This window comes from Diospyros lotus, chromosome 1 (assembly GCF_014633365.1).
Source record: "Diospyros lotus cultivar Yz01 chromosome 1, ASM1463336v1, whole genome shotgun sequence".
In the NCBI taxonomy this organism is placed as follows: domain Eukaryota; kingdom Viridiplantae; phylum Streptophyta; class Magnoliopsida; order Ericales; family Ebenaceae; genus Diospyros; species Diospyros lotus.
This window is the reverse complement of record NC_068338.1, coordinates 15,516,975-15,540,199: the sequence shown is the minus strand read 5'-3', so window position 1 is coordinate 15,540,199 and position 23,225 is coordinate 15,516,975. Positions and strand designations below refer to the sequence as shown.

General features: G+C 35.1%; 1 protein-coding gene across 4 annotated transcripts; it reads left to right on the top strand.

Annotated features, from left to right (window-relative positions):
* Nucleotides 1-4,063: 4,063 nt before the first annotated feature.
* Nucleotides 4,064-22,811, top strand: LOC127806435 (uncharacterized). 4 transcript variants are annotated; one of them, XM_052343741.1, is made up of 13 exons: nucleotides 4,064-4,624; nucleotides 4,854-5,447; nucleotides 8,361-8,563; nucleotides 8,647-8,844; nucleotides 9,450-9,521; nucleotides 11,731-11,826; nucleotides 19,423-19,502; nucleotides 19,691-19,766; nucleotides 20,036-20,246; nucleotides 20,548-20,741; nucleotides 21,342-21,444; nucleotides 21,655-21,744; nucleotides 21,878-22,811. In XM_052343741.1, exons 2-13 carry the CDS (start codon nucleotides 4,928-4,930, stop codon nucleotides 22,621-22,623), a joined length of 2,589 nt encoding a protein of 862 aa, XP_052199701.1. In that variant the 5' UTR covers nucleotides 4,064-4,624; nucleotides 4,854-4,927; the 3' UTR covers nucleotides 22,624-22,811. The 4 variants fall into 4 exon arrangements, with proteins under 4 accessions (XP_052199701.1, XP_052199710.1, XP_052199692.1 ...); XM_052343750.1 differs by having other exon boundaries at nucleotides 4,832-5,447; XM_052343758.1 differs by having other exon boundaries at nucleotides 4,065-5,041; nucleotides 5,152-5,447.
* Nucleotides 22,812-23,225: the final 414 nt, after the last annotated feature.

Below are 23,225 nucleotides of genomic sequence, written 5' to 3'. Positions count from 1 at the left end.
ACTTATTGTACATTATTTGTTGTATATATGAGAGCGGTGAGTGGGGAAGGGGGACAGATTCTTGTAGTTGGAATGAGTGGCCGATATTGCTCACCTCATAATGTCCATTCTCGCGAGATATATATCCTTATCTCTAAATCAAACTGCCAACCAAGAAACCAAACCTATCTGTTATTTGATTGGTTATTTATTAATTGCGGCTTATTGTCCCATCTCTCTCTCTCTCTCTCTCTCTCTCTCTATGTATGTACGTATAATCATCCCATATAGCTTAGCTTCTACCTCTAGTAGCTTTCCCTATCATCAAATTGCAAAGAACCCCATAAATAGCCTCCTAAAGTTAGAAGCATGACAGCGTGACATTCTCTGGCACATTATTTGCTGATTCTGTTACAATTTATAATTATATTTTTTTAAATCCACGTCTCCAAGTGACTTATCAAATGGATCCTTGCGGCTTTGCCCACTAATCCTACATTATTTGTTCATAATTTTATATCCTTTCATTGTGCCTCAATGCATGACTTTGCTTAATCAAACTTTTTTCAACCTAAGTAACCTATTGATACATAGTGGTTGTTTGGTTAGTTACCTATTATATGGTTCCATTTAATATTTAAAAAAATCAACTTTAACTAGAAAGAGATTACGTACTATAAGATCTAATTATAAATATTATATTTTTTTTAATTAATGAACCATCACGAACACTCCTACTACTCGACCTCATAATTTCAGTAAGAGATATAAATTAGGGTACCTAGTAACTAATTCGACCCTTAGTCTTTCTCCGCAAACGTGAGAACAGTCTGGCGATTTTTCAATTTTTAAGATCGCTCTAACTGTTGAGTTTTTTTTTTTTTTATCAGAGTTTGAACACAGAATCTAAGAGCGCAAAAAGCAACACCTCAACGCATTTTTCCTTTGCCAATTAATCTATACCCTAAGGGCAATATATATAATATCTCATTTTTGACATTCTACTAAGTTAGAAAGAAAATCTTTTCGACCTTAACAAGAATAAAAGTTACACCAATTATACGGTAACGTGAACTATTGTGGGTTTTTATAGTTTTAATTTGAGAAAGAAGCAAGAAAAAAACTTGACACTCAAGGGAAGACAAAGACTACCCTAGTAGTTTGCATCTCCATGATTGAGGCATGAAAATGAATGGATGATCGCCCAATCTGCAAGTTTCTCTGTGAGTGTGAGGGAGGTTGGAGGGTAAAGCGTCCCCTTCACTTGACAAACCCCCCTTTATTATTTTAGGGATAGTTCCTTTTCAATGATAAATAAATAACTTGCAGAGTCGCTACCTGCAGTTGATTACTTTCTACTTCCAGTGTGTCCAGTAGTGCAGTATACGGCTCACTGTATTTGCTTCTCTATTAGTCTCTTCGTGATAATATATTTGTAGTGATATTTATGTATATTAATATATTATATTTTATATTTTATTAATATAAATATACTATATAAATATTATATATTTATAGGCTCCCTGCAAGAAAGGACAAAAAGATAGCTGTACTGAAACAATTTTCAAGCATGTTATTATATATCAGAAGATCACATCACAAATATAGGCCCCCTTTCTGGAGAAGACGACGTCGTTTTTTTTATCATTTTTAGATGGGCCCAGGCTGTTTTTGTCATTAGGGATGGCATTTTTCTTCTCAAGGCATGAGAAAAGGGGTGAATGTCGCCCTTCCAGACATTGAGGATGTTTTTTTATTTTAAAGAAATGTTAAAGTTGAAATGAAGAGAATAAAATTATATTAAAATAAAATTAAAATATTTTTAAATAAAAATATAAAATAATCAAAATAACATTAAAAGTATTCTAAATCTTTATCAAACTGTTTATTAAATTTTTTAAAATATATTAAAGAAGATACGTGTTATTTTTTTTATCTGTAAAGTTTAAGATAAATTTATTCAAAAGAAAAAAAATAAATATATCAAAAAAATCTCAAATAAGAAGTCACGTAATTTCTTTTTCAAAGATCATCAAATAAATTTAACTAATATAATAAAAAATATTTTTGTCTGAAATATTTTTTATATTTTACTTTTTTCGGTCTATATCTTGTTTAATAAACACTGTATAAAAAAAAATTTCAGGAGATTAAGACTTCATTTGTTTACAAAAAAGTATTTTTTTAAGAGAAAATAATTTTTTACAATGTATTTTCGGTTGTTTGGTTGTAACGTGAAAATTGAGGAGATTGAGCCTTTTCTATAACTTTTTTTTGGGTACCTTTTAAGCATAATATTTTTTTATTTCAATTTTTCAAGAAAAACGACTTTTGTTAAGCAATTTTGCTTTTAAGAAAAACAGTTTAAGCCATTATTTTGATTAAACAAAAATAAGAAATTATTATTTTTTTAAGAATAATATTAAGAGTCATGATTGATTACAGTCATATAACGTCTTTTCATTAGAGGAGAATAAAGAGATCATGTGTCATTATCTTCTCTACCTAATATCTCCTTCAATAAAATGCGACACATAATTGATGACATCGTAAGTCATCAATTATGATTCCTATTATTACTCTTTTTAAAATAAAAAAAAATCAAAAGGGTAACTTTTATTCAAACTTGTGATGATTAAAAGATTATTTAATTTTATAATTATATTCTCTCTATTCATAATTATGCCTTTTTCCATAATAATTATTTAAGATACAAGTATTTTTTTAATTTACATAATTATCGCATAATAGTAAAATATTAACCAAACACTTGTTAGTTGTCTTTAATACTAATGAATGCAACATTATGTTTAATTACTAAATACTATTTTTACAATATAACATAATAATAAAAAAACAACATAATTAATTTCATGGGACATTTAAGCTAATTTATGTTAGGGATTTTTTAAGAGCATTAAATACACTTATTTTTAAGATAATTTATACTCATTATATTTTATTTTTATGTCTAAACATTTTTAGTGGTTGGCTTTTATTGTAATAAATGCATTTTTTTTAACACCAAATAATAAAAAATGTTTAAACATAAAATGAGATATAATAAATACATGTTACCTAAAAATGAGTGGTGGTTGTGAAAGGTTTGCAAAGATTCGATAGATTTTTGTAGGAGAGGCAAAATCATTCAAATAATGCAAAAACTTAATCTCACAAGATCGGATTATATAATATCTAGAGGTGGTCCCATAAAATAACCTCGTTTTGGTAGGATAAAATTATGCTTGAATTAGTTTATTTCACCTCAATTGAGATCCTAAACATGATTAATGTATTTGATACTTAAATTAAGTTGTGATCTTGAATCAAAAAAAGATCATTGTAAATGTTTGATCATAACTTTCAAAAAAAATTAAAACTAATAGATTAAAATATCAAGCGAAGTTTGAAAAGCAAATGTAGATTCGAGAAGGAATTGAACCACTATAAATCTTTGAGTTTGCTTATCTCTTTACATTTCAAATCTTGTTTTATATTTGCTCATATTCAATTAGAATTAAGGAATTAATTTATATTTTGAGTCGTTCTACAGGGCCCGACGGGCCTACCGAGCGGCTCACGAAAAGGGGGTAAAAAGACGATTTTGCCCCCAGCCCACTTTACAAATTTGCAAAGCGGGCCACTGTCCTTTCCAGCTCTGTGCGTCTCCCCTGCCATGGCCGTCGTCTTGCCTCGTAGTTGCGTTTCGCTGCCATCGCTTCACCTCGTCTTTGTTGCCTCTTTGCCATCGCCGCCTTGTCTCGCCTCGCCTTATCGACTATCGACGAGGCGAGGCAATAGCAGTGAGGCACGGTAGCGGTTATGGCAGGGGAGACGCATAGAACAGAGGAGAAATCAGTGGGAGGAGAAGAGAGAGAGCAAGCGTGGGGTAAAATAGTCTTTTTGCCCCCTTTTGGTAATTCCGTTAGTAAACTGTCGGGCTTTCTAATATTTTTCTTATATGTTTATTCACACACATAATTTACACAATGAGTAAGAGTAATAAAATTATTATTTTTTTTTATGGTATAATGTAAAACGTGTATAGGAGTAGGTGTAGTAGAGTGTAATAGTCCGAGAATATAGCCTGCAAAGATTCACGGGGGCGGCGCAAAGAGAGCCGAAGCTCAACGGAAAAGCCTAACCGCACGGATTTTGAGCCCTGCAGTTGCGACCAGCCAAGAGAGAGAGAGAGAGAGAGAGAGCAATTTGGATTTCACTGCCTTTGTCGTTTCGTTTCGCTCGCACTACTTACCCCCCCCCTCTCCCTCTCTCTCCTAGCTGATTATTCTGTTTTCACTCTTGAGTGAGTCAAGGCCTGGCCTTCTTCCAAAGATAAGGATGCCCCATCCGTGATTCTTCTCTCTCTCTCTCTCTCTCTCTCTGTAACTGTGTATATCTATCCATTTACTTCCTATTTATATGCTGATCAACATATCTTATGTTTCTGTTTATTCCTCTCCAAACCATTGTTTCTTTCTTCAAATTCCCTTTCGGCTGCTTAATTCCACACTTCTTCATTGATTCCGTCTATAATAAGCATTGAAATGCCATTTTAGCTGAAAATTCAAGCTTCTGCTTGATTCTTCAGAGCGGATTTCAGCTTGACACGCACTGTCTCGCTTTATAGATCTACTGCGTATACGTACGTATATTACTGTACACGTGAACATTAATCTTTCGCTTGAATTCGTCTTCGGATAAGTTTGCTTCGTAAGAAACAATTCGTACCTTCTACGGGACTGTTTAGGTTTTACGCTCAATTGTCGCTTTCTCTGATTGATTGCTATAAGTTGGGGGGTGGGGCAGTGTTGCTTGTTCTTCAGTATAGATTTTTTTGTTGTATTTTCAGGCTAAAGAATGCGTGTTTTCAGGTCTGTTCCTCTTCTCAGGTGAATTCAAATTAAGGGGGTTCTCTCTGGTTCTTCATTTCTAACCTTGATTGAATATGGGGACTTGGCTGGTGCTTTCTGAGCTGCTTCTTCTTTTGTCTGTGTTTCTATCTGGAGTTGTATTCAGTAAGGAGTGTACTAACGTTCCAACTGCATTATCGTCACATACGGTTAGATATGAGCTCTCTATTTCAAATAATGAGACTTGGAAAAAGGAGATGTATTCACATTACCATTTGATTCACACGGATGACTCTGCATGGTCAAATTTGCTTCCCAGAAAGATTTTGAGGGAGGAAGAGGAATTCAATTGGATGTTGATGTATAGAAAAATGAAGAATTCGGGGGGTTTCAATGTCCAGGGGGATTTTCTCAAGGAAGTCTCCCTGCATGATGTGAGATTGGACCCGGAATCAAAGCATGGACAGGCTCAGCAGACCAACTTGGAATACCTGTTGTTGTTGGATGTGGATAGCTTGGTTTGGAGCTTTAGGAAGACAGCTGGCTTGGAGACCCCTGGCAAGCCATATGGAGGTTGGGAGGATCCAACTTGTGAGCTTCGAGGTCACTTTGTAGGTTGGTTTAGCTCATTAATTGCATCTATTTACTGGTTTGGTTTATGCTCATCTCTTTGGTCTACTGATTCTTGTTGTGTTTTTATCATGAGACCTATGGATTACAGAGATAATAACTCAGTTTTTATAATTCCTTGTGTGAATGAAATTTTATTCTTTTGTCATGGATGAACTTGGCATTCAACTTTTACTGCATCAATGCTTATGATTAAGAACACTGTTGTTAGAATCTTACGATTCACGATTCAAATCGTACGATTCGACTCGATTCATATAGAAATCGAGTCGAATCTATAGGGTGAATCTAAAATCCCTTAGAATCGTACGATTCACGATTCGAATCGTACGATTCGGCTCGATTCATATAGAAATCGAGTCGAATTTATAGGGTGAATCGAAAATCCCTTAAAATCATCTATGAATCGGACAAATCGACCGTGAATTGCATGAATAGCACGATTCATCCAATTTGTAAGAGTTCATCTGCATGTGCGCTTTAATCAAATATTTGTTCTATTTGGCTATCTTTGAAAACAAAGAAGATGATGAAAATTATGAAAATGATGAAGATGGTGATGCTCTTGAACTTGAAGATGAAGATTATTGATAACTAGTGAAGATTATGGACAATGGAGTTTATTAGTAACCTTATAATTGTAGTTTTTTTTTTTTTTTTTTTTCTAACTTGTTATTTTGAAAGTGGTTTGGTTTGGTGTAATTTGAATTTAAAGTCAACATGAATATACTTTTGCCTTTTGGTATAATTTTAAACTTAGCAAATATATTTAGAAGTTTATTTATCTATTTATATTTAAAAGAATTGATCATGGTGGGTACATTATTTATTTTCTATAGATATATATTATTTATAGTTGAAATTGAGAATGTGTACCGAATCTTACGATTCGATTCGATTCTCGATTCACGATTCATAAAATAAGAATTTCGATTCTCGATTCGAATCTCGATTTAACAACTATGATTAAGAATTGATGATCCCCTTTTGGCTGTGACAACTAGATAGTTTTTTGTGAATGCTCTCCTTGAGGAAGTTACTGTGCTATAGTTACATGTTCATTGACTGTAATATCTGATTTTTGTTTTGTGACCATGATAAGGTTGTCTAGTATTCATTATCAAGCAACCTTTGTGTTGAACATCAAGTAATCCTACATTTGGAAGGGATTCCTAAATCTGTGGCTGGAATGTATTGGAAATAGTTTTAAGAATAATTAATACTTCACAATATTATGTAATATTTATATTTATGATGGTATTGGAATTGAAATCGCCTTGTGACCTTTCACTACCAGAGATACCTTTTGTTATCTTAAGCCTATAAATAGTTCTTGTGGTCTATCATAGAAGCGAGTTCCTCTCTCGTATTTATACATAAATTCTGCTTCCCTTTCTTGGTATTTAAACTGAATACAGTAGTTCATCCAACCTCTTTTGGCCCTATGATTGAGGGTTTCTCTGTGAACCACTGAAACTATCTTGGTTTCATTTGCTCTTGCCAAATCATGTGCTATGGTGGAACAATGGCTTCGGGATAGTATAATGCAATCCTAAATGTCACAGGCTTGTTTTCACACTCAATATATGCTTCACATATTTATCATGCAATGTTTTTGAGTTCTGTGATTATTTTTAATTTACAATACTTTCAAAACATTATGTAATGTTTATATTCAATATGGTATTGTAATTGAAATAGGACTAATGTCCTTTCACTACCAGAGGTACCTTTTATTATCTTAAGCCTATAAATAGACTTCTTGTGCCCTATCATGAGGTGAGTTCCTCCCTTTTCTTTATACAAAAATTCTGCTTGTGTTTCTTGGCATTTAAAATGAAAACAGTAGTTCATCAAACCTCTTTTGACCCTGTCATTGAGGGTTTCTCTGTGAAGAACTGAATTGTATCATGGACTCATGCATTCTTGCCAAATCATGTGCTATGATGGATCAATGGCTTTGGGATCGTATAATGCACCCCTAAATGTCCCAGGGTTGTTTTTCATAATTGATCTACTTTTCACATATTGTTATTCAAGTTTTGCATTGAGTAGAAGATCTCGGGCATCTTAGTGAGAATATCCGGCAGTGGTAAATTAGGAATAAAAGGGCTAATTGCTTGTATTTAAGTGAGGGGTAGTTAGGGTATTGTCTCTGGTTATTTTCTCCCCTTGTAACTAATGCCTCTTATGTCTATAAATAAGAGGCAATAGGCGGTATGTTGGGTACTGAAAACTGATTGATCTCATTGAGGCTTGAGTGCTGAACTGTTAGAGAAAAATGTTAGAAATCTTTGTAATCTGCAGTGAGAGTTCTTGAGGGAATCAGTGAGTGTTGTGGGGTGTGCGAGAGTTATTGCTTGTACTGTTCTTCATCAAGATTTATAGTGGATTGCTCTCTCTGAAGGCTGGACGTAAGACTGGTGAAAACTGGTTCGAACCAGGATAAACTCTCGGCGTTCTTTGTGTGGTTTGATCTTTCTATCTCTGTTTTTGTCAATTCTTTTATTTACTGTTTCTGTTGCATGTTTAATCGGTGAGTTAGAGAGTGAACGAGTGAATTCTTTCTTGGATTATTGGGTGATTTGGTGGACCGTCAGTGCTCCCAATTATAACACATATTTATCATACAATGTTTTTTAAATTATGTTATTATTATTATTATTATTATTAAACCTGATGAATATCATTTATTAATAGAAAAGACGAATTTCTGTATTGTTTTTCAAACTGAACAATCCATTGGTTTCTTGGCATTCATGATGAAGTCTCCTTTTCTTAGCTTGCTTTTGCAGTTCACAGCAATTGTATTATTCCAATCCCTGATCTCTTTTCTGTAAACAGAATTTGGAGTTTCTATGTGAGTTTTAACCTCAACTTACCTTTTATGTATTAAAGGGCATTACTTGAGTGCCTCAGCACAAATGTGGGCTAGCACTCACAATGATACTCTCAAAAAGAAAATGACAGCAGTTGTTTCTGCTTTATCCGCCTGTCAAGACAAAATGGGTACAGGATATCTTTCTGCCTTCCCTTCTGAGCTATTTGACCGTTTTGAGGCTATAAAACCTGTTTGGGCACCATATTACACTATTCACAAGGTAAAGCTGATTTTGCATTTCTAGTAATATTAACTCATTTTTTCAGAGAATGTAAGTGACCTTAATCCTCTTTCCATTCCCAGATACTGGCAGGTCTATTGGACCAGCACTTATTAGCTGGTAATCCTCAAGCATTAAAGATGCAGAAATGGATGGTTGAATACTTTTATAACCGTGTGCAGAATGTGATAGCGAAATACAGTATTGAAAGGCACTGGCTTTCTTTAAATGAAGAGACTGGTGGCATGAATGATGTCCTTTATAGGTTGTTTGCAATAACGGTGAGTAAAACACATATATCTCCTGAGTTGTTCTTCTTGGCTCTTCACCATGTTAATGTGGTACGATCTTCTCTTTGGTCATACCAAGTATCAACTGAAATGACTGGGTTAAGAGGCATTTTGAAAATTCCACTTTTTGTGTTATTTCTAGGAATTTTATTTTAACCATAGAGGTCATATATTAGCTTCTTTTATAAAATTTGGGCAATCTGCCAAATAAATTTCAACAAACCTGCAATTCTGTAATAATAATAATAATAATAATAATAATAATAATAAACAAGAAAAAGATGACTATTCATTTTAACGTGTGTAATGTAAGAATGCCTTCAACGCCAGCATGGCATTTAGCAATCTATGTCATTTTTATCCAAAAATAGAAAGCTAAGTTTAATGAATAACAACACATATTAGGAGGATTGAGTAAATTTTAGATGGTAGAAGATTTTGCATTAATTTGCCTTTTGGGTTTTGGGAAGTTGGGCTTGGGGAGAGGTCTTATTAGTCCTTTTTTGGAGCTTATATGGTCGGTCAACAACTGCAAATTGTCTTATATGTTTAGATTTATTAATTTTATTTGGGTATTTATTTCTACCTATGTGCAGGGAGACCCGAAACATTTATTGTTGGCTCACCTTTTTGATAAACCCTGCTTCCTAGGATTGCTTGCAGTAAAGGTAACTATACTTTTTCCAATTTGCCAACTCTATGCTCGCTCTCTCTCTCTATTTTATTTCTCTGGTTTCCTTAGTCCCTTGCTAGAGGGTTGCGTTAGAGAGGGCATTCAGTGTAAAATTTTGCCACTTTGTTCTTTTGCATGGATTTATTTTGTCAACCTGACTTTTGAAAGTCAATTGATGTTATGAGTGCTGTGCCACCACCCTTAGGATAAGCTGTAGTAAATGATGATGATTATTTTTTCTTTGGTTTCCTTGCTAAAATGTCTATAGAAGAGTACATGTTTTCCTTTGGGGGACAAGATGTTATTCTGATTCTTGAACTATTCCTCCTGCACATAAAGGGATACTTTTGGATTCCAACTGCAACCATACTAGATGTTTGAACTCATGTTCTGTTATGGTGTAACTAGATGGGTTTTGTTCTGGTAATCTTGGATGGGATTGTGATAATATGCAGTCATCCCAAAGCTTGTCTGGTAAATTAGGAAATTTGTCTCTGTACAAATGTGCTTTGGTTTGCTGAAGACACAAAAAGTGGTGAACACAGGTCCGTAGGTCTGTCCTAAGATGCCAGTAGAACTTTTAAAGTATCTCTCTATTATCTTACTTAAAATTGGTCATGTGGAACAGTAGCTTAGCTTGTCATGCAAAAGTGATACTTTGTAATACAGAAATAAGCAACATAGAATATTGACTTTGCACCTTTGGTGTTAAGAGCATTGCAAATTCCAACTTTCTTGAAGAGGTGCTGCAACAAGACCACCTACCCTTAAGTGCTAAGATCTCACTTCTTGAACAATTCTGACGTGGAAAATTGATAGGGGCTTGAGGATATATGTAGTAACAATTTACCTTTACTTCAAGGAGTTATTTGACAGCCTTATCTCCAGCTGTATTTCAACAGTTTCAAGCTTCACTGAGCCTTTACCAAAGATTCTGTGACAATCATCATGATCCCTTAATCTATTTCTAGGAACTCAATTTATTGAGCTTTGATTCCAGTCTCCAGGTGACAACTACATCAATCAGTTTTATCTTGCCACTTCTATGTAAAGCTATATCTTTTGCTGAAATTCCTTGCAATTAAATCATACTCACAACTTATTGGTTACCTATTTTACATTTTGCCTTCTCTTGTCCTTTGCACTTTCAATTTGGATGGATTTCTTATTGGTATGTATACATTACTTGGTCTAAATCCTCACACTGCTTAGCCAACCAACTCACCCACAAGAAGTGTTAGCACACCCCCCAAGAAGTAAGCATGAAGCAAACATGAAAAGAAAGCACCCTCACTATTTTTGGAGATTGAAAATTGAACCATCGGATTGAAATTCCAAGGATCCAATTTGGGACTGTGGTAAATTGCTGCATAGGCTACATCTATGGAAAAGGGGCGAGGGCCTTAAAGACCTGGAGCCTGGGAAAGCACGACCCTTAGCAAGCTAGGACTAGTCGGCCACTGGCCTAAGGTCTCCCCAGCCCAGCATGGCCTGCTTCTGGTCATCTAGTCTGCTCTCTAGACACAATTAATAGTTTCTATGGGTTAGATAACTGCAATTAATTGAACCTATCTTCTACCTAAATGCACAAACAGGAAAAAGTAAGTATACATGGATTACCATTCTACTCTAGGAGGGATAATTATATGCAGAAAGCTCTCTCTCTCTCTCCCTCTCTGATTGGCTTGTCTTTTGGCACCACGACAACTGCTTCACTTTTTGAAGTATCTTATTGAACCTAGATGTTTTTCTGGGTAGTGAAAACTGAAATCACTATTTTATAGATCTTGAAGTCTGGTTTCTACCCATTATTTTAGTTATTTCCTTTTTTCTCTACTTCTGAACACCAACAGATTTCAGCTTGTTAATTACACTTCTTGCCTATCAGAGACAGGGAGAGAGTGGTACATGTTAACTAAAATTCTTGATAAGACTGATCTCTGCTTCAAAGCAAAAGTCTGGCAGGAACCATATTTTTTAACATACTTTGTACTTGAACGTTAATAGCAATAGAGTTTGATTGACTGTTTAAGAAGAACTTCACCCTCTTCATCAGCAGAATAGGGGTATCAAACTTATAGATAATCTTTTTCAATATACACTTTTAAGTAAATGTGTTTTGTTTTTTTCCTTTTTGTTACACATATTCCATTATGCTGTTATTTAACATATTTTAATGTTTATATTTCTCACTTGCCTTGTAGGCTGATGATATTTCTGGATTTCATGCCAATACTCATATTCCAGTTGTTATTGGATCTCAAATGCGATATGAAGTCACAGGTGATTCACTCTATAAGGTAAACAACAAATAGTATAATTATTTTTGTCATCTATTTTAACATAATCTGCACTGCAATATTTAGTCAATTTGATGCTTAATGGAGCTTTTAGCCAGTAGAATAGTTTTACCCCTTGTATAAAATCTTCTGGTTATTACATTTTCTAATTTTTTCAAGGCAACTAAAACAAATCTACTGTTATTTATTTTCTTAATTTTTCTGTCCGTCCTTAACTTTTCCCTTCTTTTTCCCTGTACTTATCTGAAATTGGATAAAACAAGAAATAAGAACATTTATTATTGAAGGTTACAGAAGGATACAAAAGGAGAAGGATGAGAAGCCTTCTCAAGCAAAAATGATAGAAATATGACTCTTCAGTCCTTGACAGAAGAAACAAGGTCTGGGAGGAATAGGATAATGGCTAAACTAGTCAGTATTTGGTAGCCTGTCCCTTGCTAAGTTGTATTTTGTACTAATTGGGATGCGGGAATCCAAGTAACATGCGCATCAGAGGAAAGAAATAAGATCCAAAATCAGTCTCATCATAGGAGTGCAAGAGCAAGGACCAAGCTTTAATTTTTCAACTCATCCCACCAGGAACAATCAAAATAATGCTAAAACCCTAAGGAAGTTATCTTCTAGGTGTTTGATGCAGGGGAAAATCCATGTCACCATGTTTTGACAGATGGCAAGAGTTGCGGTCCCAGTCATGCCCATGTCACCAGTTTGCATGGTGTCACAGTTAGCAGCAGTTGATCATTATCTCGCCAAATGGGAAAATTCAAATGCTTGTGATCTTGAGGGATTCAATCATTATCTCAGCATATTGGATCATCATCCAAATCTTAACTGATATGCTTCCAAATAATTTGGGATTACCATCAATCTAGCCAGATCAAGTGGATGGATTGTGTCAGATCATGAGATGATCAGCATCCAGAATCCTAGTTGATCACAAACCCCCTATGGTGTATCACGGCATCTTCGGATCTTCTTCTCCAACCTTTCAATCTATTGATCTCTCTGCCTATGAGCCCCTACGTTTTATGCTCCCACCATTAGACACACTTCTAAACCTTCCCCAACTTTCTAACTTGAACATCAGAGGATCTTGTCTCTACTCTCTTAAATCTATTGTTTTACTTTCATGATTTGTCTATGCCCATTTTAAAGATTGCAAGTTTTAATTGCTAGGCATTGGTCGTTTGACGCATTTCTTGTCTTTACTCTCTTAAGAGTCCTCTGTTTCACCTGAAACCAACATAGGGTTGTTACTCATACCTCACTAGGTCCCCTTTCAGGTACTGCAGTTTTTCTTGAAGTCTCTTCTGGTCAGTTGGCTGTTGAGTCAATGTTTTTGTTGTATGGGTCCTATTCCCATTTCTCGATCCAATTTCATCCTTGAGATTGTCTTGGAATCCACATTGTCCATAATTTTTCTTTTGGACATCCAAGTCTCAGGGTGTTCTCTGCAAGTGATTTGGTAGTTTCGCAACTCACTGGTCGCTTAGTGGTTGTTTAATTTTGGAAAACAGTCCTAATTTTCTGGAAAATTACTCCACATAAAATGGAAAGCTAGAAAACTTGTTCATGTACAAAATTTTTCCAAATGGAAAATGGAGATGAACTAAACTTGGAAAACTATTAAAATGAGTTTTCTAAGTTTTCCTTGTAAATTTGGAGATTTGGAAAATGCAGTTTTTCAAAAATTTTCCACAAATCATCTTCATCTCCTTTAAGACAAGTTACAAAAAAGAAATTAAAACATCTCTCTCTTTTTTTTTTTTTTTTTAACATATGTTCTAATTTCTACATTAGAAATTGGTCTGTATTTCTAACATTTGAACATGTTATTCAAATTTTCTATAAAAAATGAAAACTAGAGATCTTATAGAAAATTAGAGATAGAAAATTGGAAATCATATTCCACAACTAAACACCTTAACTTCCCGAAATAAAACCTTTTAGTCTTCTTAGATCACCTGTCATCCATTGAAACCATTTAGGATTTATTTTTAATCATCTTTAAACACTATGTAATATTAGGTTATTACATGTGGTGTTTATAGGTTCCTAGAGAAGTTCCAGGGAGGGCTTTAGAGAAAAAAAGGAGTTTGAATTGCTTATAGGTTACTAAAGACATGTATCATGGAGTAAAAACGTGTCAGAACATGTGGAGAAGATATTGAGACTTTTCCAATTACAATGGGATTACATCTAGATCTACAATAGGCCTTTTCCTGTTTGCCCTACTATATATATCCATGGAAAGGTGCCATAATGTATGTTATTTGAAGATGACATTGTATTGGTGGGTGAGACAAAAGAATGCGTGAATACTGAATTTGAGATATGGAGGAATACTTTAGAATCTAAAGGTTTTAAGTTAAGGTGAGTGAAAACTAAATAAAATGCAATGTAAGTTTAATAAAAATATAAGTGCTGGATTAGTTAGATATCTTGGATCGATCCTCCAAAAAGATGTGGAGATTAATGAGAATGTTACACATATAACTAAGGCTGGTTGGTTGCATCCACCATTCTTTGTGATAGGAAGATTCCATTAAAGTGGAAACAAAAATTTTATAAGACAATTTATGACCAACTTTGTTGTATGTCAAGGAATGTTGGGCAGTGAAGCACCAACATGTTCAAATATGGGAATAACAGAGATTATGATGTTAAGATGGATGTTCAACCATATAAGAAAAGGTAAAATTAGAAATGATGTTATAAATAATGAGGTTGGAGTGGCTCAGATTGATGATAAGATGCTTCAAGCATGATTAAGATTGTTTTGGTCATTTCTGTTGGTTTTTGACAGAAACAAAGAGAAAAACAACAAAGAGAGGGTCTTCAATTGCAAAAGTAATTTTTATTCAATCATAAACTTCAATTTATACAGCAAAAATGTAAACTGAAATGAGCATAAATTGAAGAATATTATGGCATAGCATCCAGTCTAAACAACTAGAAACTGAAATAACAAATTCCTGGAAACTAGGTCTTCACCATATTTTATTAACTGTTTTTTTTTAAATTTAAATTTAAATTTATTTGCAAGCTACCAGCAGACTTTCAGCCACATCAGCATCCTTATCAACGACATACTAGCAACTCCTGAGGTATTGCATTCAACACTCCTCCTTGGACCTAGAGCTGCAAATGCAAATTTTTAATTTTGGCATGTCTTAGATATAGGTATATGGGCATTTTATGGTTTATGGTTATGAGGCATAGGTATGGTTATGGGACATAGGCATTTTTTTTTTTGGGGGGGGGGAGGGGGCATAGGCATGAATATGATTTTGAGTAGAGTTAAAATAACTCCTCCTCCTCCGGTTGGCTATTCATTGCTACTTTGGCTTCATTTTGTTCTTGATTTTTGCATACCCTCTCCACTTGACCCAAATGATTATATTTATTGCATTTGACATCTGGTCTCCACCAACACTTGTTCTTTGGATGATTTGTCTTTTTACAATAAGGACAAGTAGGATGATTTCCCTCATTGTTCTTCATTAACTTTGCTTGAAAAGCCCCTTCAACAAATCCTTTTTCCCTCATAAGCCTTCTTTGTTCTTGTGCCTGTAAAGCATTTAGCAATTCTGCCAAATTAATACTTGACAAATCTTCCATAAAGTGGAGAATAAATTATCAAGGTTGGGCTGTTCGTATGGAAGCCTATCTTGAAGCAAGTGATCTTTGGGAAGCTGTTGAAAATGAATATGAGGTTCCTCCTTTGCTAGCCAATCCAACAATCGCACAAATGAAGAGTCACAAAGAAAAGAAGTAGAGAAAGTCAAAAGAAAAAGCAGACCTGTTTGCAGCTGTCTCCTTTACTATCTTCACCAGAATTATGACGCTGAAAACAGGTAAGGAAATATTGGATTTCTTGAAGCAAGAATATGAAGGTAATGAAAGGGTCAAATGTATGCAAGTGCTAAATCTGGTCCAAGAGTTTGAGATACAAAGGATGAAGGATTCAGAGACAATCAAGGATTATTTTGATAGACTTCTTAGCATTGCTAATAAAGTAAGGCTTCTTGGTACTGCATTTGATGATTCTCGAATTGTGCAAAAAATTCTTGTTACTATTCCAAAAAGGTTTGAAGCTACAATCTCATCTCTGGAAAACACTAAAGATTTGTCAAGTATTACTTTGGCATAATTGCTAAATGCTTTACAGGCACAAGAACAAAGGAGGCTTATGAGGCAAGAAGGATCTGTTGAAGGGGCTTTTCAAGCAAAGTCAATGAAGAACAATGAGGGAAATCATCCTACTTGTCCTCATTGTAAAAAGACAAATCATCCAAAGAACAAGTGTTGGTGGAGACAAGATGTCAAATACAATAAATATGGTCAATTGGGTCATGTGGAGAGGGTATGCAAAAATCAACAACAAAATGAAGCCAAAGCAGCAATGAATAGCCAACTAGAGGAGGAGTTATTTTAACTCTACTCAAAATTATATTCATGCCTATGCCCCCTTCCCCTCCCCCCCCCCCCCCCAAAAAAAAAAAAAAAAAAAATGCCTATGCCCCATAACCATACCTATGTCTCATAACCATAAACCATAAAATGCCCATATGCCTATATCTAAGACATGCTAAAATTAAAAATTTGCATTTGTAGCTCCAGAGCCAAGGAGAAGTGTTGAATACAATACCTCAGGAGCTGCTGGTATGTCATTGAAAAGGATGCTAATGTGGCTAAAAGTCTATTGGTAGCTTGCAAATAAATTTAAATTTAAATTTAAAAAAACAGCTAATAAAATATGGTGAAGACTTGGTTTCCAGGAATTTGTTATTTCAATTTCTAGCTGTTTTGACTAGATTTTATGCCATAATATTCTCCACTTCATGCTCATTTCAATTTACATTTTTGCTGTATAAATTGAAGTTTACGATTGAAGAAAAATTACAAAAACAAAGAGAAAAACAACAAAGCAACGAGAGGGTCTTCAATTGCAAAAGTAATTTTTATTCAATCGTAAACTTCAATTTATACAGCAAAAATATAAACTGAAATGAGCATAAAGTGGAGAATATTATGGTGTAACATCTAGTCAAAATAGCTAGAAACAGAAATAACAAATTCTTGGAAACCAGGTCTTTATCATATTTTATTAATTTTTTTTTAAAATTTAAATTTAAATTTATTTGCAAGTTACCAGTAGACTTTTAGCCACATCAACATCCTTATCAACGACATATCAGCAGTTCCTGAGATATTGCATTCAACACTCCTCCTTGGCTATGGAGCTGCAAATGCAAATTTTTAATTTTGGCATGTCTTAGATACAAGCATATGGGCATTTTATGGTTTATGGTAATGAGGTATAGGTATGGTTATGGGGCATAGGCATTTTTTTTTTTTTTGGGAGGGGGGGGGGGGGGCATAGGCATGAATATGATTTTGAGTAGAGTTAAAATAACTCCTCCTCCTCCGGTTGGCTATTCATTGCTGCTTTGGCTTCATTTTGTTGTTGATTTTTGCATACCTTCTCCACATGACCCAATTGACCACATTTACTGCATTTAACAACTGGTCTCCACCAACACTTGTTCTTTGGATGATTTGTCTTTTTACAATAAGGACAAGTAGGATGATTTTCCTCATTGTTCTTCATTGACTTTGTTTAAAAAGCCCCTTTAATAGATCCTTCTTGCCTCATAAGCCTCTTTTGTTTTTGTGCCTGTAAAGCATTTAGCAATTCTGCCAAAGTAATACTTGACAGATCTTTAGTGTTTTCCAGAGATGAGATTGTAGTTTCAAACTTTTTTGGAATAGTAACAAGAACTTTTTGCACAATTCGAGAATCATCAAATGTAGTACCAAGAAGCCTTACTTTATTAGTAATGCTGATAAGTCTATCAAAATAATCCTTGATTGTCTCTAAATCCTTCATCCTTTGTATCTCAAACTCTCGAACCAGATTGAGCACTTGCATACCTTTTACCCTTTCATTACCTTCATATTCTTGCTTCAGGAAATCCCAGATTTCCTTGCTTGTTTTCAGCATCATAATTCTGGTTAAGATAGTAAAGGAGACAACTGTAAATAGGCCTGCTTTTACTTTTGACTTTCTCTGCTTCTTTTCTTTGTGACTCTTCATTTGTGCGATTGTTGGATTGGTTGGCAAAAGAGGAACCTCATATTCATTTTCAACCGCTTCCCAAAGATCATTTGCTTCAAGATAGGCTTCCATACGAACAACCCAACTTTGATAATTTATTCCATCAAACACTGGTGGTGCAAGAGCAGTGAATGAAGATTCTGAATCCATTTAAAATGGTTTGTAGGGTTTTGTGTATTGTGTAGGATAGGTGAAAGCTGTTTTGGGTTATATTTTGGCTCACTCAATGTCACAGGTCCCTCAAGAAGAAGGGCTCTGATACCATTCTGTTGGTTTTTGACAGAAACAAAGAGAAAAACAGCAAAGCAACGAGAGGGTCTTCAATTGCAAAAGTAATTTTTATTCAATTGTAAACTTTAATTTATATAGCTAAAATGTAAACTGAAATGAGCATAAAGTGGAGAATATTATGGCATAACATCTAGTCAAAACAGTTAGAAACTGAAATAACAAATTCCTAGAAACCAGGTCTTCACCATATTTTATTAATTATTTTTTTTAAATTTAAATTTAAATTTAAATGTATTTGCAAACTACCAACAGACTTTCAGCCACATCAACATCCTTATCAACGACATACCAATGACTCTTGAGGTATTGCATTCAACAATGTGAGAAAAAGACCAATAGAGGCTTTTGATTGCCGATGTAATAAAATAAGTATCTAGCAAAAGATGTGAGGAAGACTAAGAAAAATTTGGTGTCACTTAGTATGATATTGGTTACAAGGGTCTGATAGAAAATAAGACATAAATAGAAATGAATGGTGAAGTAGAATTCGTGTAGTGGACCCCACATAGTGTGATAAAGTCTTGATATGTTGTTATTGTTACTTCTAATTTTTGAAACATCTAGGACAAAGTATTGACATGCTTGTTCTAATTTACTGGAAAAAAGCATGTTTTTTCTAAGCCATCCAAGGACATGGTGGGCATTTCAATAAAGTTGTTAGAATTTGTCGCAAGTAAAACGTATAGATACACCAAGTTTTTCTGAAAAAAATCAAAAGAAAATTTGGGATCTGTTACAACTTTGACAGAATAATTTCTCCTTTATCCTTCTTTTCTAAGTGATGTTTATATTATTATTATTATTATGGATTTAATGGTATATTTATCTTGGATTGGTATTACTTCCTTAATATTTTTGTATAATTTAATTATAATAGAGTGAATGGTACTGTCATATGAGCGGTGATAATTTTTTAATATTTTGAGCTTTTTTTTGGTTAAGAAAATAGCATCAGAATTTATGTTACAGGTACAGATGCCCCTACTTAACTTGAAAGTTCCCCAAAGGTAACAGTTTTTCCTCATGAAATGTGTTCCAACTAGGGAGTTAAAGAAATTAAATCTCATTGTAACTCCTTTGGCTAATGCATGACTGCATAAGATGTAGTTTTGTTGCTCAAGTTTTCAAATTTTGCTGAAAGGCTATCCTCATAGGAATATTAAAATATTGTTTTCTTTGTTCAGGAAATAGGGATTTTCTTCATGGATATTGTTAACTCATCTCACAGCTATGTAACTGGAGGTACATCAGTCAGTGAATTCTGGTACGAATTCGATTCCACTTCTAGCTTGTCTGTAAATAAGCTCTAATCCTCCCCTTACCTTAATCTTCCTTTTGTTGGCAACATGGGTATAAATAGTGAAAATTCTATATGCCAACCAAATTTCTTCCTTCCTTTAATGCTGAATTTTTCCTAAATTGTGTTGTTTTCCCATCTCAATCTAAGTGCAGGTCAGACCCAAAGCGACTAGCAAGCACTCTACAAACTGAGAATGAAGAATCATGTACAACATATAATATGCTAAAGGTCCACTCCATAGCTTATTTTGCTGCTCTGAATGTTATTTTATATGATGCAGCAAATGGGTGCAAATTTTTTCATCTAAATATGCAATAACTGAGAGGGCTGGTTGGAAGTTTCTTAGACATTGAGAATCGAGTTAATTCTTATTTCAATCCTAGTTCAGGAATATTGTGCATTTTTTTTGGGAATGGCAGGGCAGTGCCTTAGCCATTGACCTATGTGTAAAATTTCAACCTTGCTTTACCAGGCATCATTGATGTTTTTTATTATAGGTGTCTCGCCACTTGTTTAGATGGACCAAAGAGATGGAATATGCAGATTATTATGAGAGGGCCCTGACGAATGGTGTGCTGAGTATCCAAAGAGGAAGAGAGCCTGGAGTGATGATCTACATGCTCCCACTAGGCCGTGGACAATCCAAGGCCAGAAGCTACCATAAGTGGGGAACAAAATTTGATTCTTTTTGGTGCTGCTATGGTACAGGTCTGGGCTTGAATCCTCAATATTTGATTTTTTTTTTTTGGTTTTGATTGAGAAATCAAGGAAGGTGCTGTTAAGCATGTATATTCATCTGAAACGGATAATTTGATTTCTTGTTTGTCTGTATTTTTAATGGACAAAAATAGATTATGCTGCTCTACTCACTTTTCATGTTAACAGATGATTTCTTTCTTAGTTATGCTGTGGATTCTTTCATCCAGTCTTCCATTCCCTTTATATCTATTGCTAACTTTTACTTGGGGTTTCTTTTTCCTCCTCTGTTCAATTTTCCTGGCTAATTTAGGCATTGAGTCATTCTCGAAGTTGGGAGATTCAATATACTTTGAAGATGTGGGAAAGAATCCAGGGCTTTACATCATCCAATACATATCAAGTTCACTAAATTGGAAATCTGCACAGATATTACTAAATCAGAAAGTGGAGCCTGCCGTTGCATGGGACCCTCGCCTTCAAGTGACATTGACAGTGTCATTAACGGTGAATACTTTTGTCAACTATCTATTAATCAAGTGTAGGTTATTTTATTTTATGTGTGGTTTTTTGATGTTTTAAACCGTTGTTTATTAGAATATAATGAAAGAGCAAGTTTGGTTTGGCAATGCTCACACGGGGGCATTTCTTGCTCGCATAATATTGAAGTGTGAAAATAATGTGTTGCCTGAATATATTAAATCAAACTCTTAACACAACATACTGCCACCAAATTGGGGAGTATGTTAAATGAAACAGTCTTTATGGAAAGGAATTGAGGTGACTTGTGGCCAGGAAGTTTTAGTTATCTCTAGAAAGAAGATTTATATATCGTTGGAGTACAATATACTACTTCGAAATGAAGAAGTTGATAAGCTGATTCTAAGCTGAGAATAAATTGAAAACTCATACGTCCTTTTATATGTGTAAGCATGTCCTTCAGCACTTCCTTGCGTTACAGGCTTCTATCAAAATATAGAAAAAAATTGGTGTCGGGATGATGAACTTTATTTTTGTTTTATTTGTTGAGGCCCAGAACTAAGAGGAGAGTGAAAGCAAATATCAGAATACAGCCTCATAATGAAGTTATTTATGTTGTATATGCAGGATGGTCTGACATCTACCTTGTATTTGCGTATACCACTGTGGACACACTCAAATGGCGCAAAGGCAGCCTATAATGGTGAGGATCTGTCACTGCCAACTCCAGGTTTGAATTCTCTCTCTTCTTTTTGAATATTCCTCTACCTATTTAAATTTCCTCTTTGTCCTTTGTTATTCATCTATTTTCAGAGCAATTATGCCAACTATACCACTGCGATGAAGTCAATATTTAGTTGATAGTGGCCCAATTCCAATTCAACTTCACTAGTGATTTTCATTCATAACTTTTGGCCATATTTTCCTACTTCTGGGGCAGGTAGCTTCCTATCAGTCACAAGAAAATGGAGCCCTGGTGACACAATTACTCTTGAATTGCCAATAATCCTAAGGACTGAGGCTATCAAAGGTAATTGCTCAAAATATTATGATGGCCTATGGTTCTCCTAGACTACAGCATGTGTTAGATTAGATTTCACTTATACTTTCATATAAACAGTTGTACATGGCACTAATTGAAGATATCTTTTCACAAACTGCAGATGATCGCCCGGACTATTCTTCTCTTCAGGCAATTCTCTACGGCCCTTACCTGCTGGCTGGTCTGACCAGCGGAGACTGGGACATCAATACAGGGTCAGCTAGTTCTCTTTCAGACTGGATAACTCCGATTCCTGCCAATTACAATTCTCACGTCGTCTCAATTTCCCAAAAGCTTGGCAAATCAACATATGTCCTCACAAACTCAAACCGTTCAATTACAATGGAGAACTTTCCTGAACCTGGAACTGACTCTTCGGTGCATGCCACTTTTAGACTCATCTTAAAAGACACAGCATCTTCAGAATCTTTTGAACGAAAGGATCCCATCGGGAACTCTGTCATGCTTGAACCAATTGATTTGCCGGGTATGGTTGTGGTGCAACAAGGAAGAGAAGAAAGCCTTGCTGTGGTGGATTCTGCTGATGCCAAGGGCTCTGTTTTTCGTGTGGTTGCCGGGCTGGATGGGAGCGCTAGTTCAGTTTCGCTAGAGTCCGAAAGCTGGAAGGGTTGCTTCATATATGGTGGTTTGAACTACCAACCAGGATCAAGCATCAAGTTGAGCTGCAGGTCTGGATTTTCTGATGGAGCATTTGAACAAGCAACCAGCTTTACACTGGAAGATGGAATTGCTCACTATCATCCTATGAGCTTCATTGCAAAGGGGATGAAAAGACATTTTCTTCTTGCTCCATTGTTTAGCTTGAGGGATGAATCTTATACTGTATATTTCAACGTACAGTCTTGAAGACTTGGAAGTTGGGGAAGTGAAGAGTTAAGAGTTATGGAATAATGGAAGGGTAGTGGTCTTATATTTTTCTACATCTTATACAGACTTTATGGTTCTTGTTTTTCTTGCCATGAGATTAAAATTTTCTTTTTAAGTCCTGTTTAGATATATCGTTTAACATTTTTAATGTTATTGACTAGAAGCAATGATTTGAGAATGTTTTCAAAAAGCGTTGAGCGCATGCACCTAGGTCCGGGGGGGGGGGGGGGGGCTCCGCTAAAGAACCACTCTCTTGACGTCATCCTACTTAAGCTCAGAGAAGACACGTGGTAGATATGCCTCAACACACTGGCTAACCTGTTACTCAGCGAAGATCTTCTAGAATCCTCAGCATCAATCATCGCTTCGAGTTTCATGGTGATAAAGACTATCCCGAACTCTTCGGGAACGATTATCAATATCCATATTGGTAAGATCATAGCTCCGCAAGGTAGGGGATAGAGATCTTGGCGATTCGAAAGAGAATCCTTATCTTGGCAAAAGGATAAAAGGAAAGCAACAGGGACGGGTAAACTTTCTCTACTCTTTCTCTAAATTCTGAACTGTATGTTTTGAGCTTA

Coding starts and splice junctions, on each gene's coding strand:
- LOC127806435 (XM_052343741.1), top strand. CDS start 4,928: ATGGGGACTTGGCTGGTGCTTTCTGAGCTGCTTCTTCTTTTGTCTGTG. Junction 20,247..20,547: donor TTGGTGCTGCTATGGTACAG/GTCTGGGCTTGA, acceptor TGGCTAATTTAG/GCATTGAGTCATTCTCGAAG. Junction 21,745..21,877: donor AAGGACTGAGGCTATCAAAG/GTAATTGCTCAA, acceptor CACAAACTGCAG/ATGATCGCCCGGACTATTCT.